The sequence below is a fragment of the Coloeus monedula genome, assembly GCF_965178545.1.
Source record: "Coloeus monedula genome assembly, chromosome: Z".
NCBI lineage: Eukaryota > Metazoa > Chordata > Aves > Passeriformes > Corvidae > Coloeus > Coloeus monedula.
In genome coordinates, this window is record NC_138822.1 from 45,795,574 (window position 1) to 45,809,792 (window position 14,219).

Below are 14,219 nucleotides of genomic sequence, written 5' to 3' on the forward strand. Positions count from 1 at the left end.
CACGAGCTGCTTGACGGAGCTGAGAAGAGGGTCATCTTCTCTTTATTCTTCTCTGTCTCTCAAATGGAAAAATCTAGATGTGCTTATGTACCCTCTCATACCTCTTTTCTTTCTGCTGTGCAGCTAGAACACTTACTAGAAACAGTCTTAAGGGCTTTTCATTGTAGAAAAAGTTAGAGTACAAATACATGTTAGAGTACAAATACAATATAGGTGCTGCTTGTAATACAGTATTCAAAGAACAGAAAATATTTTTGAATAGTTGAATGCTCTGAGGAGTTTAGAAACTAAATAGTAGGACAGCTGCCAATAGATATTTCAAAATAAGCTTTAAATTTTGTATTTTTCAATGAGGGTGTAGAAATCTAATGTTTTACTGATATGAGCCAATTCATGTTTTATTTTCTAGCTAATGTAATGTGCTATTAAAACATTGGTATGTTTTGAGTCTCGTTACTTCATATTTAATTTTATTCTTTTAAATGTGCATAGAGAGTAGGAGGCCTTTACTTCATTTAAATTCAGATACTGTCAAACATGTTTGTTTGGGTTTTCTAAACTTTTTTTGGTCTAAAAGTAAGACTCTTTTTACCATATTCTTTTCAGGGGGAGGGAGGGAATAACTAACTCTTTTGGGTGTTGAATTAAGTAATTTTCATCATCTTTTCTGATATTTGCAACCTTTGAAGCATCTGGATCCTTGTCAAGGCTGGTTTGAGGACAGCTATGCTAAAAGGAACCCACTGGTTAAAACAAGCTTGTCAATAACTCTGCTTCTGTTCTCCAAGTGTTGCAGGTGGGGAGCTCTTCGACTTCTTAGCTGAAAAAGAATCTCTCACAGAGGAGGAAGCTACAGAATTTCTCAAGCAGATACTTAATGGTGTTCAGTATCTCCACTCTCTGCAAATTGCCCACTTTGATCTTAAGGTGTGTTGAACAGATGAAAACAGCTGTAAGCAATATCCATTAAAGCCCTCTGTAATTCTAGCCACAAATCAGTCATCATGCAGATCTTGGCCACAGTTTTGTTTTGCTAGCTTATGTAGATAGGGGAAAGCTCAGCCATTGGAAAGAAGTTACTGAACTGTAAATAGTTCCCGTCTGTTCCTAACATAAGATTCTTCCGGGGAAATGGCAACTTCTGACAAAACTAAACCATTCTGAGAAAACAAACCTGAAGTAAAAATGAGGACGGTGATTTTTATTTTTTTTTTTAAATGTAAATGGGATCTGGGCGAAACATTCTTTTTTAATTCCGGGGGGGGGGGTGGTTGGCACTTGATTGAAACTGCACTAAGTACAAGGATTGTTGTGGAGCAGGCAGCAGATTCTTTCCTCTTCTGTCTTTTTCCCTTTTGTGGCTTTTTTGTTCGTTTTCAGAAAAGCTGTTAATTGCATCCTTTTGGTAATGAAAGCAGAGCTTTTTGTATTTAAACTCAGCAACTGCTTTTTAATGTTTCAATTTCAGGATCTTCCCACCCCCCCCCCCTAAGATTTTTTTTTCAAAGGTAGACAACTAAACATTCCCTGAAGCCTGCTGAAATGGGCAGCTATGTCTATAAGAGAAAAAGGAGGCATGATTATTTCATTACAATTGAAATATGGTTCAGAAAGGGGGATGAGGTAGGGAAGGGAATGGATTTCAGGGTAAGCATACCTTTTCCAGTTTCATCCTTATCACCTCAGTAATATATTTGGTCTTTGTATGACAGTCAGCAAGAAAAAAAATTGTAAAGCTAGAAAGGAATGTATTTTTTAGAGTATGAAATGTGAATTTTTGCCAATGTGTTTGTAATTGAACAAGTCATCCTTGGATACACTAGATACCAAAAATTTGTGTGTTAAAGTGAGCAGCAATGTGCAGACCAATAAATATGCAATAGAAATGCAGGAAGGAAATAAAGAAAATTACTTTTGCACGTATCAGGTCCTGTAATTGGGAAAGAAAGGTGAAAGAAGGGTGATAATGAAGAGCTGTCCTTAATGACTCCAGAAGCCCTTAACACTCTGAATAGATGGATGTAGGTACAGGACCTCTTCAGAGCACACCAGCTTATGGACGACAGGATATGGAGTCTAAGTAGCTGGTTCTGTGTGCTCGCAAAGTGATGCAGTGTAGAAACAGGACCCTTTGCTGATAATCCTGACATTTCGTCTTCTTTGTTCTGGTTTTGCAGAGCTTTGGTGTAAAGTAATATAAAGTCCATATTTCAAAATAAGCTAGAAAAGATGGAGAACCTTCTCTTTTTCCTTTTTTTTTTAAGTGTGTTGAGCCTTAAAATCTGGGAGCTGGACCACTCCAGAAGTTTCCCTGGAACACCCAAAAGCAAGAAGATACACCTCCCTGATTGCTTACGTGGTGTGAAAGAAACCTCTTTCAGGGACTATAGTTTATAGCAGTTTGTTTCCTGCAAGCTCCCAGCAGTGCTGGAATGGCTGTAGCACAGGGCATGTCACCTTTACTGGGGACAGTGTGTTTCTCTTAGGGTCAGTGCACATGAAAACTGCAATTGTGATATCTACAAGAAGTAAAATCTTGGCCTTGTGGAAATCACAGCGCTTCCATATGAACATGAAATCCTAATTTACGGTAGTGAACTTCTAGCATATGATAGATCATAATAGGAAAAGACAGGATTTTTCCACCTCAAACACAATTCAGGGATCTAAAGAAGGTAAGGAGAAATGTTCAGTGGATGAAATGTTCAGCTGAAGAATACTGGTCCACAGTTCGTACCTATGTGTAATCTCTCTTTCTTTCCCCCTTCCTCCTTCTCAAAGCCTGAAAACATAATGTTGTTGGACAGGAATGTACCGAAGCCTCGAATCAAGATTATTGACTTTGGTTTGGCACACAAAATTGACTTTGGAAATGAATTCAAAAACATCTTCGGAACGCCAGAGTTTGTTGGTAAGAAAACTGTTGTTTCTTCAAACTATTCTTTTTCAGTCTGTGAAACAGTATTAGTGGCTTATCTTGGCTTGGCTGATTTACAGATTTTGAAATTTTTTGTGTAATTTGTGACATTTTGAAATTTAAATAAGCAATTTGTAGTATTTGATTTCAAATTAGACTTGCATTAAGGTGTTTTTATCTATCAGCATCTTAGCTTATTATCTCTGACATACATAGACTCAGAGTGAGACTTACATCTGTTCTTTGACTAGGTACTTATCTTGCTGCTTTTTCCTTTAGCTCCTGAAATAGTAAATTATGAGCCTCTTGGTCTTGAAGCAGATATGTGGTAAGTTATTGGATCTTACTTGAAATAAGTCTCTCATGATTATGCTTATGTTCTAACCTTTTTTTTCTCTCCTCTCTCTCTCTTTCCATCTATTTTCCTCTCCTCTCCCTCATCCTTTTTCTGTTTGTTTTACCTTCAATCCAGGAGCATTGGTGTAATAACTTATATTCTGTAAGTACCAAAATCTATGGGTGTTTCTTGAAAATGCTGTTGTTTTTTAATTCTGATTCTATCCTCTGGGGTTTTGGTCATGTCTGTACAAATAATACCATTCTGATTGCACATCATGATTCAAGTTGTATGATCGTGAAAGCAGTAGTTTAATTATTGAAAGAATTGCCATTAATCAGCATTGATGTAGCATGGAAACTGTCTTCAAATCTGTAGATGATGTTCCTACAACTATATCTTAACCAGTATTCTTTGAAATTACAGCACAGTTTTTTGCCCTGCTACATCACATCTTCGTAAAAGTACATTTGCAGCATTAAAACAGAAAAGAAAAATGTTATTTCCTTCTGTTATTTGATCTTAGAGGGTTGAAGCAGCAGTGCTACAACATGTAATAAGAGGAATGTACTATCTTTCTTGCAGTCTAAGTGGTGAAAGTACATTTGCAGCATTAAAACAGAAAAGAAAAATGTTATTTCCTTCTGTTATTTGATCTTAGAGGGTTGAAGCAGCAGTGCTACAACATGTAATAAGAGGAATGTACTATCTTTCTTGCAGTCTAAGTGGTGCATCTCCATTTCTTGGAGAAACCAAACAGGAAACGTTGGCAAATGTGTCTGCTGTGAATTATGAATTTGAAGAAGAATTCTTTAGTAATACCAGTGCCCTAGCTAAAGACTTTATACGAAGACTTCTAGTCAAGGATCCAAAGTGAGTTGTTTTTCTTGTGTGTGGCAGTTACATCTCTAATATCTCAAATTACATTATATTTTGAGATGTTAGTTTAATAAACATAAAACAGTATGTATTTTTTAATATCTGAAACAGTTCTATCTTTTATTCTCTTAAAGGAAAAGAATGACTATTCAAGACAGTTTGCTGCATCCTTGGATCAAGGTTAGCATGCCATTCATTCTCTGTTGTCCTGCTTTTAATCATTCTTCATTTCATACTTTTCAAGTTCCTTAACGTGGAAAATTGTCATAATTGTTTAATGTAACTTACTGTTTTGGAAAGTTGTCTGTATGAAAGCTAACATATGCAGAATGTGGGCTTCATTAATATCCGCTCTGTGTGAGTTAGCAGTTGGGAAGTAGCCCACTATGGGAATTAAACTCATGCTCAGACAGAGAAGCTGATCTTCAGAGAGCATTGCCCTGACAAAGATACAGTCTCTGAAACCAGTCCAATTCCCACTAATTTTTCTTCTTCTAATGCCCTTATTTAGACTGGGAAAAAAGAGTAATCTCTCTTCTGTCCTTTCCTTTTAGACTGAAGAGAGCAGTTGATGTGGGTTGGTGGTCCACTTCCTTCTTCAGTGTTTCAGTGTTTGGTTTGGATTGACCCGTTGTGAAGCTGCTAGGTTGAGAGGGAGAAAATGGCACCTATCATTCTTCTTAATGTGTGTACTAGTACCTGGCAGTTAATTTTTTTAATTCCATATCACATTCTGATTATGAGCAGTAAACCCATTCAGTGCCATTGATTTCCCAGTATGTGGGGATGCTCATTGGGTATCTGATCCCATTCCACTTCCCAGAGAATCAGTTGGCAGAATATTTACCTGTGCCACAACTGCTTCAGTTCACAGTACAACATCTGAGGGCAGGCATTTCTACATCAATTTGCCAAACTACAAATTTGACCATGCTTTGCTGACTTTTTGCTGAGGTAATCTGAAATAGTTGAAATGTGTGGAACATACTGACATGATATTTTAAACCACTAAAGCAAGCAAGGTTGTCTCTCTTGGACCAAGGTCCACACTCATGCAAAGTGACAGGTTGTTTTGTATCCTATTATTTTGTTTTATACCTTAATTTCCAGGCATTTGATTCCCACTTCACTGGTCATATCCTCTTTTCCCCTTTTCCACCACTATCTTCACCTGCATTTCCATGGCAGGGAAGGTTGAAACTATTTCCTTTCTAACTCAAGCCTTTCCATGATCTGTGGTATATATATATATATCTCCATAAAAATTATTTTAAGAATGGGATCATAAGATGCAAAATTTGGTATGCTTCACTAGTCATTAGGACTTAGTTTTAGCCTATGAAAAATTTGAAAGGATGCAGGCTTAGAGCTTGCTGCACTGGTAGGTGGGATGTGATTTTGTTTGGGGAGGGGGTAATTGTTCAGCAGCATCCAGGTAAATACACTGAGACTATAACAAAGATTGTCTGCATTTAAAATCAGTCAGGAAATCTTCCCAGAAAACAGGATTTATCTTGGAAATCAAATGCCTCTATCAGGGAGGGAGGTGAAGGACGAGGCTGAATGTTCTGATGTTTGAAGGGGTATTTTGTTTAAAATGTAGAAGCACGTTTTGGTATTGCTTTCTTAGGTCTGGATTTCCCTTATGGCATTTTCTTAAGAAATTTCATCTCTATGCCACACTAGACTGTGAATATTAAAATTATGTGCTTACAATTACTGTATTATTACAGTATGATTGCAGTACTATTATTATGTAAGTGGAAGTCATCGCTGAGGGACAGAGTCTTACCTGCAGAAATGGTGGGATATTTTAGAATGGCTTTGTTTTCTTTTTGCTTATAGCCGAAAGACACCCAGCAAGCACTCAGCAGAAAAGCTTCTGCAGTGAATATGGAGAAATTCAAAAAGTTTGCAGCACGACGAAAATGGAAAGTAAGTCATTCAATGACACATCAAAATGTTGGTGACATACAAATGAAGTAGCATTGCCTGTTCCAGGGAAAGGTCAGTGCATTTAAGAGTGGAAAAGAAGAAAGAAGAAACAAAATCTTCTGTCGCTGGGAATAAATTAAGTGCTTGAGTATGGTAGTATGGGAGAGGACTTCTTTGTTAATGATATGCATACAAATGCTTGTGTGTGGATGGTTTGCTTTGTGCTTCTGCTGGATTATAAATAACAAAAGAAGTTGAAGATTCAAATTCCATATAAAAAGGAGATGGGGGTGTTGAAGTCAAAATTCACATTGTTTAGCCAAGTCCTTTAAAATCTCTGCAATAACATCCTATCAGAATTTTCTAATTTTTTTACATATAGCTTTTTTCTTATTATTTTCATAAAGCAATCAGTGCGCTTAATTTCCTTGTGCCAAAGATTATCAAGATCTTTCTTGTCCAGAAGTAGCATGAGTGTCGCTAGAAGTGATGATACTCTGGTAAGTGTATATATATTTAGAATGCTTGATCATATATGAACTTCGCCAGTTTCTAACTAGCAGAAATATTAGGCTCTTGAAAATTTGCATAAGTAACTAATCTCATAAGAAGATTTTAAGACTACAGAGGGCAGTTATCCATAGTTTGATCTTCTGCATCTTGAAACTTTGAAATTGAACTTATCATGCTGAGGCTGATAGCTGGTGTCAAAAATTTGTTTCTTGATTTTGAAGTTTGACTCATGAGGATTTTTTTGTACTGTAACAATTATATGGTGAAAAAGTGTCATCTGAATTTTACTCATCATTTACATCATCATTGTGTAGACTAAAATAATATTCCTTATATTCCACTTTTTTCCACCGAACATCCAAAATCATTGAGACCCTCTTAGATCCAGTGAATGCTAGACAGCAGTGTCTCAACAAGCAGTTATTTAAGGAGGAGACTTTAGAGTTGGCCAGTATTCAGTTTGTGGTGTTAGATACGACTAGAGTTGAGTAGTTAGGAGTAATTGCTCTATGTTTTGTAATTGCAAATGCTTGTAAATCCAAAAGCATTCTTCTTAGCTTACTCTACAATTTTTAATACATGCTTCACAAATTCCCTGTGATCAGCAAGGAATGTGTGTTAATATGCTTAGAGCTGGGGAATATCATCTTTTCTGTGCATTAATAGGATCAAACTTCAAAAATTCTGCAAAGCCCTTTTTATGCATTCAGTCTTCCCTCCTGTGCAACTCCATGCTCATGTTTCCACTTATTCTCCTCTTATCTTTTGGCTTCTGTGCTCTTTGTTCTCCTCCTCTTGTTCTCCTTTCCCTACCCACCCCACCCCCCACCTCAGCTATCTGTATGCCTTTTAACACTGGATCAGCATTTCACACCTGTGTTCCAGCAGAAAGGATCATAGCCCACTGTTAGTGTCCTAAAAAAATCTGAAACCTCAGAAGAGAGGAGTTAAGAGCAATCCAAATAATGGGCTCTGTGAATTCCAGTTCTTTGAAATTCTAGTGCATAGGAGAAAAATAAAGTTACACTTGCAGAGATATCTAGGCTCATTACTTGCGTTCTAGATTTTTAACTGATCCATTTGAATAGATGAAAGCTTGGGCCAAAGTACCTCTCCTGTGCCATATTTCTGGATGGCACAAAACCTGATACTTCAGTTGGTATTAGTGAGCCTCTTCACATAGAACTAATTTCATTTTAGGCAAGTATTGCTTCAATTGAAACCTATCATCTATTTTTCCTATGAGGAAAAAAAAATACACCTAACAAAAGAATTCTATGTGGAATCTCAGTGAGTAATAGGTTTGTGTGTGAAGAAGAGGGAAGCATATTTTACTAGGAAAAGGGGGGGGGGGGGTTGGTGTGGGTTTTCAAATAACATACATACATGCTAGCTATATGCTTCATGGAGGATTACAACTTGCAGCTGAAGCACTCTTTTACAAAAATAATATTTCAAAAAAATTAGGTTTTCTTTTTTTTTGATGTCTTGGCAGCTGTTTAGATAGGGATTTTTCTTAAAGCTAACAATTTTTCTTCTTTCGCATTTAATTGCAAGGACGAGGAAGATTCTTTTGTGATGAAAGCTATTATTCATGCCATCAATGATGACAATGTTCCTGGATTACAGCACCTTCTGGGATCTCTGACAAATTATGATGTCAATCAACCCAACAAGGTAGTGTGGGTCTGTGTTGAGGTGTGAGGTGTGTGGGGGACTAGCTATCACCCTGTTGGGTAGAGCAGTGTGGCTGTAAAATAGAAATGTAACACCTGAAATGAAGACAAGGGAATGGGAAGTAATTCTGCCTTTTTTCTAGGAGAAATTTTAATGTGCTTTGTGTTCAGTCTTCTCAAGATACATTAAAATGGAGCCCAAAATGGGATTTTTTTGCCTAGGCCTTTCAAATGTATAGCTCAAATGTATTGTCAGGAACAGTGATGTACGAAATAATCAGCCTTTGCTCTCAGTTGCAGTTCTTGTTTCTTGTGGCAGATGAGGATGGCAGAATACCTAGGAATAACCAGACTGCCAAAACTGACTTTACAAAGCATTGTTAGAAACAGAAGTTGCAAACTGCAGAGTTGCAAGTTGTCACACTTTTTTGCATGGTTATAGTGACCTTCATTACCAAGTACTTTCAGAAATATTCGTGAAGAGCAGTAGAGAAGTGAAATGTATGTTATTTTACTGTGATGGGGTCTTGAACCATTTAAGAAATCACTGTATTTTTTGTTTTAATGGGCAGTCCAACTTAACTTTCCAAAATGTTGCTGATGGCATGTGTCTGAGATGGTGTGGTAGCTGCAAAGAGATTGCAAAGGGGGACGTTCTTGCCAAATGAGGCTAATGAGAGCCTAACATTAGTATTCTTGATTTAAAAAGCATAAATTTACTGTGTGATATATCATAAATTCATCTCAAAAATACAGAAAATGGCAATAAATTTTTTTGAATAAAGGGATAAATTATTTTCATACAATATTTCCTGAAGACTTAATTTGAAAGTGGAAATCCAGAAATGCTATTTGATACCTGCCTTCTATTCCACTGTTTTCTTAATCCTTCAAAAATTAATTTTATCATTCTTGCTTGTATTTCACTGTTAGCATGGAACACCTCCACTACTGATTGCTGCCGGCTGTGGAAACATTCAGATGCTTCAGTTGCTTTTAAAGCGTGGATCTCGTATTGATGTTCAAGATAAGGTTGGAGTTCTGCTTTGTCAACTGCTCTTTTTAAGTTTTTTTTGTACAGTTAGCAGGAGACAAGTAGTTCAGACCAAGCGGTATTGGAAATTAAAAACTACTCTGAGCTGTAGATCCTGTTTTCTGTCTTCACAGCAAAAACATAAAAGCAAGTCTTTAGCAATTTCCTTTGTTATTAGTACATATCCTCTGATTTTCATCACTTTATTAGCTGAAATAATTTGAATGATACTAATCTTAAAATGTAGTTCACGCTTACAAAACCACATCAATTAGTTCAAATTAGTGATTGCCCTAAAACACAATGGTGAACTTTATTTAATATAGAATGATAAATGAATATTTTAGCCATGGGGAATATTGCAACTAAAATTCATATTTGATGGAGGATGTGCTTTGCAACAAGCTTTATTTCCAAATGTGCTGTAACAATTAATTTATAACGAGCTTGAAGAACTGTCTGCTTCTCCATCTAATATATGGTAAAGTAAGCAGAAGAAAGGTTTTTATCTCATGACTGTTCTTTCCAAAGAACTCCCTAACAAGGGAGAAGAGGATTAATCTTGCAAAGAGCTAGTAATCCTGTTAATCATCCTTGCACAGAGAGGTTTTTGTTGTCACTGTCGGTATGTGGGGTTGTTCAACCAATTTTAATTTTTTTTTTTAAGTGTTCATATAAGTTTGAGTACCCTTTCAGTGTGTCTGTGTACAGCTAAGTGCACATATACCTCAGCTGAAAATCTGGAATCAGGATTTTAACTTGGTCAATAACATCTGAAATGAAATATTTTTCACAGGCTGGATCTAATGCAATCTATTGGGCTTCACGACATGGTCATGTAGAAACGCTGAAATTTCTCAGTGATAATGAATGTCCTTTGGATATTAAGGATAAGGTAAGAAAATAACTCCTTTTTCACACAGAGGGCCTTTTCCTATAACTTTATCTTAGCAAAGAGAGGGTATTTCAATTGGAATAGTTTTCAGCTGTGCCATAATTCCAAAATTTGACTGGCTTTTTTAGTGTGGTTTTCTAAGTTGACACATAGGGCCATGATAACAGAGCTTTGAAGTAGCTGGATGTACTGATTATTTTCTTGACAAATGTTAGCCAAGTGTGCATGTTAAATGTGGTGAGTACATGGTGGGTAGGTGGGGAAGTACAAACCTAAATTAATTTTCACTTGAAGACTTGATTTCTCATTGGAACTCAGGATGAAATCGTGATTTGGTTTTTCATTCCTCTTGATTGAAAATCACATTCGTCTGACAAGTAAATTTGACTGTTATTAAGTTGAGTATAAGGAAGCCTAACAATTCATAGCTGATGAGCACTTACCTTGTCTTCAGCAATGTTATTTGAGCAACATATGCCCTAGAAACTAGTTGGCTGTTAAATTTTTATACTGTAGCAATGATTTTATACTGGCCAAAGCTCCAGTACAGAAGCAATTATACTTGTGAAACACAGTTTGCTTTGTTGAGGGAACTAATGCAAGGCAAGGTACAGTAGGAAAATTGTTGTTTGACTCCTGATAAGGCTACTAGGTAAGAGGTTACTCCCTTAATAAAAATACCGGTTCTGCTTTATGTCATTTCAAAGCAGAAAGTGTTGCAAATAGTTAGACATAGTAACCAAAGTGTGCCAGGGTACACAAAGGTGTTAGGCCAGCTCTTCATACTTGAATGTACAGGGCGGGGAGGGGTGCGTATGGAACTATTATGAATAGAAATGGGTCATCTGTTTCAACACAATGCACACACAGCTTCCTCCTCATATTGCTCAGAAATCCCATTTTGGCTGTGATCTGGAACAAATAAAGCAGGAAAATAAGTTCTGGAAAGAGAAAGCCTTTGAAGAAATAACCTACCTGCCAGGTGTTGGTGTGTCTGACACGTACAACCAGTTTGTAAGCTCTGCTGACGGAGCTGTGTGGCTGGGCTACGGAGAGGGAGGAGTATCCTGTGCAGGATTCAAGGCATTCAGGCTGTACATGGTGTACAGGCAGTGTGTATCAGGGGGTGACACATTACATTGGCATGTTCTCCTGTAATTGCAGTCCGGGGAGACCGCTCTCCACGTGGCAGCTCGGTATGGGCATGTGGATGTGGTTCAGTTTCTCTGTAGCATTGGCTCCAATCCAAACTTTCAAGACAAGGTGAGTCATGAGCACTGTCTGCATTTTTTCAACAAATAAGGCTTTATATAAGTGGTCAGAACATCAAGTCTCGCCTTTAGCCTCTAGCATGTTTGCAAACGAGAATTACGGAGGTTTTGATAGCTCTTAACAGATAAAGACTGTGAAAAACTGCAAGAACCAGCCTGTGCTATAAAACACAGGTTCTCTCAAAAATGAAAGCTTAAAGATGGAGAAACAACTCCATGAAGCTGTGGATGGTGGCGTGTGCTCTGTGAGTTCAGCTGAAGATTTTTATTAGTTTTTGCCTTGAATTCTGCTTGGTTTTAGCAGTCACAGAACTCTTCTGCAGTGTCAAGGACTCATTTTTGAAAATGAGAGGCCTCAGGAGGGTTTCTTTAAAGGTCTGAACTCTTGCAAGAAAACAAGGAAGAAAAGGCTTAATAGAAAAAGAAAATCCATTATTTGACTCTGTATGCGAGTTCCACAAGCCTCCCCAAGTGCTGCGTCCTCTAGGACTTCCATTTTATTGTTTGAGCAGCCCTAGTCTGAGGGAGGACAGAACATGTTCTTTGTCTATTTCTTTACACTCAGATTTTTACAGAAACTGTGAATACAGTCCAAGTCCTCTGCTACTATCAGCCTCAATTGTCTCCTCTTTGATATTTGCCAGGTACAGAAAGGATATCCTATTTCTTAGAATTTGATAGAGCTGGTTCTTTAGTGGGTTTTAATTCTCTCTGCTTTTTCAGTGGGCTACTTTCAGCATGTTTTTATGAAACATTTGTGGTTTTTAATGGTGTTCCACATAACTGCTCTGACATACAGTGAATTGAAGTTGAATGTTTTGAAGTTTCCTGGGTTCAAGCAAAAAGCAAATTAGTACTTCAGTCGCAACTGAACTCCAAATGCAAACAGTTTCAAAGGTTTGTTGTGATGTGTCTTTAAAGGACTCAGGTTTCTGAGTACCTTCATTCCTAGAACACTGGGATATGCTTCTGAACACGGTAAGCAGAGTGACCTGCCTCAAATTGCAAGTCTAGTGGGATTTGCATCTCTGTGGTGATCGATCTGTTTTAAACACTGGATTAGTCTCAGCACACAGGATATAGAAGTTGTTTGTGAACAAGGGTCTGTTTTCAAGTGAGAGAACGAAGACAGCCTCAGGAGCACAGATAGATTTAAAGTAGTATTGCTGACACACAAGGTACCATAACCACTTGTATGTCAGCTGAAGTTATTCTTGCTTTTAGAATGTCAGCTTTAGAAATTACAACATCTTTTTATAGGACTTACTTAGTAGACTGTCTTTTTTTTTTTTCCATACCATCTTTTTGTCTTTTTAAGTAGGGGAATTGTTCTTCCTTGAGTTTGGTTCAGTATTATTTTTTGATTTTCCATGTCAATAGGAAGAAGAAACCCCACTGCATTGCGCTGCTTGGCACGGCTACTACTCTGTTGCCAGAGCACTCTGTGAAGCAGGCTGCAATGTGAACATTAAAAACAAAGAAGGGGAGACCCCACTCCTGACGGCATCTGCTAGGGGTTACCATGATATTGTGGAATGCTTGGCAGAACACAGGGCTGACCTTCATGCAACAGACAAGGTTAGTTATGTCCGGAGACCACAGGGACGTATCTCTCAATTGCTTCATTTGAGTGCTGCAAGTCAGCATTGTTTCCACAATGCAAATTTTCATAGCAGTTTGCACAGAGACCATTGATGGCTGCAATAGTCTTTAAAGTTGTCCACTCATGATTATTGTTCCATGATTGGCTTTTTGCTGATCCATTATTTCCTTCTCAGTTATCATCTCATGAGTAACGCTCTTTGAAAAATGGCAGGAACATCAGGTTCTGTAATTTGCAACAAGCTGTTAACTTCAGAGAAAAAGATGGATTTGCTGTTGGTCTTTGATTCCTATGGGTTGGATAAATCACACCCATTTCCAATAAGAACTATTTAAAAATATGACTCTAGTTGATTCAGAATCAGTTTTTGTCTTTCATGATGTAATACAAATAAATAAATTTGGAATTTCATTGCTTGTATTTTTGGCGTGGCTGGCCTTTTCACTACCTTTATTGCTAATATTAACAAAATAGTTATTAAAGTAAGTTCAGAAAAAGGTTTTCTAAAATAATTAAATTGTTTTTTCCAGTTACATTGTCTCTTTAAGTTGTTCCATAGAGAGAAAGCTCTATCTTTAAAGTTACTGATCACAAAGCAGATTGCATGACTTTTGCATAACTAACTTCTGTCTAGTAAACACTAGAGTTTGCACTATTCAGCTGGTTGTTACAGTTGATCACTGTCCTGCCTCCTAGGAAAGCTGTTAGAAGAGAATGTGTATTTGTATTTCATCTGTTCCACTGCAAAGACCAGTGGCTTAATAGAAATTTGCTTTCATCTCATGGATTATTTGTTTTGACAGATATGGTGCATCTCCCTACCTCCACCTTCAAATTAAAAACTATTGTGATCCTTGAAGCAAGGAGATGCACCCTGTTACTTGAGATGATTGTGACTTTGCTAAATGTTTTGATTTTTAGCATTATTGATCTCACTTACAAGCTGTCTTTTGATTTCAGGATGGTCATATAGCCCTGCACCTTGCTGTAAGAAGATGTCAAATAGAAGTAGTTAAAACTCTCATCAGTCAAGGATGTTTTGTAGATTTCCAAGACAGACATGGCAACACTCCCTTACATGTGGCCTGCAAAGATGGGAATGTGCCTATTGTGATGGCTCTCTGTGAAGCAAGTTGTAGTTTGGATGTCACTAATAAGGT

General features: G+C 37.4%; 1 protein-coding gene across 1 annotated transcript in view; it reads left to right on the forward strand.

Moving 5' to 3' along the window:
* DAPK1 (death associated protein kinase 1) overlaps nucleotides 1-14,219 on the forward strand; it is a gene marked incomplete at its 3' end in the record, with an annotated part of 86,627 nt that overhangs the window by 52,716 nt on the left and 19,692 nt on the right. Inside the window, exons 4-17 of the mRNA XM_082300902.1 lie at nucleotides 789-927; nucleotides 2,782-2,911; nucleotides 3,197-3,245; nucleotides 3,390-3,416; nucleotides 3,975-4,127; nucleotides 4,268-4,313; nucleotides 5,979-6,068; nucleotides 6,476-6,568; nucleotides 8,139-8,258; nucleotides 9,191-9,289; nucleotides 10,087-10,185; nucleotides 11,350-11,448; nucleotides 12,837-13,034; nucleotides 14,020-14,217. Of these exons, the coding sequence (XP_082157028.1) occupies nucleotides 789-927; nucleotides 2,782-2,911; nucleotides 3,197-3,245; nucleotides 3,390-3,416; nucleotides 3,975-4,127; nucleotides 4,268-4,313; nucleotides 5,979-6,068; nucleotides 6,476-6,568; nucleotides 8,139-8,258; nucleotides 9,191-9,289; nucleotides 10,087-10,185; nucleotides 11,350-11,448; nucleotides 12,837-13,034; nucleotides 14,020-14,217 (1,540 nt within the window). The remainder of the gene's footprint in view (nucleotides 1-788; nucleotides 928-2,781; nucleotides 2,912-3,196; nucleotides 3,246-3,389; nucleotides 3,417-3,974; nucleotides 4,128-4,267; nucleotides 4,314-5,978; nucleotides 6,069-6,475; nucleotides 6,569-8,138; nucleotides 8,259-9,190; nucleotides 9,290-10,086; nucleotides 10,186-11,349; nucleotides 11,449-12,836; nucleotides 13,035-14,019; nucleotides 14,218-14,219) is intronic.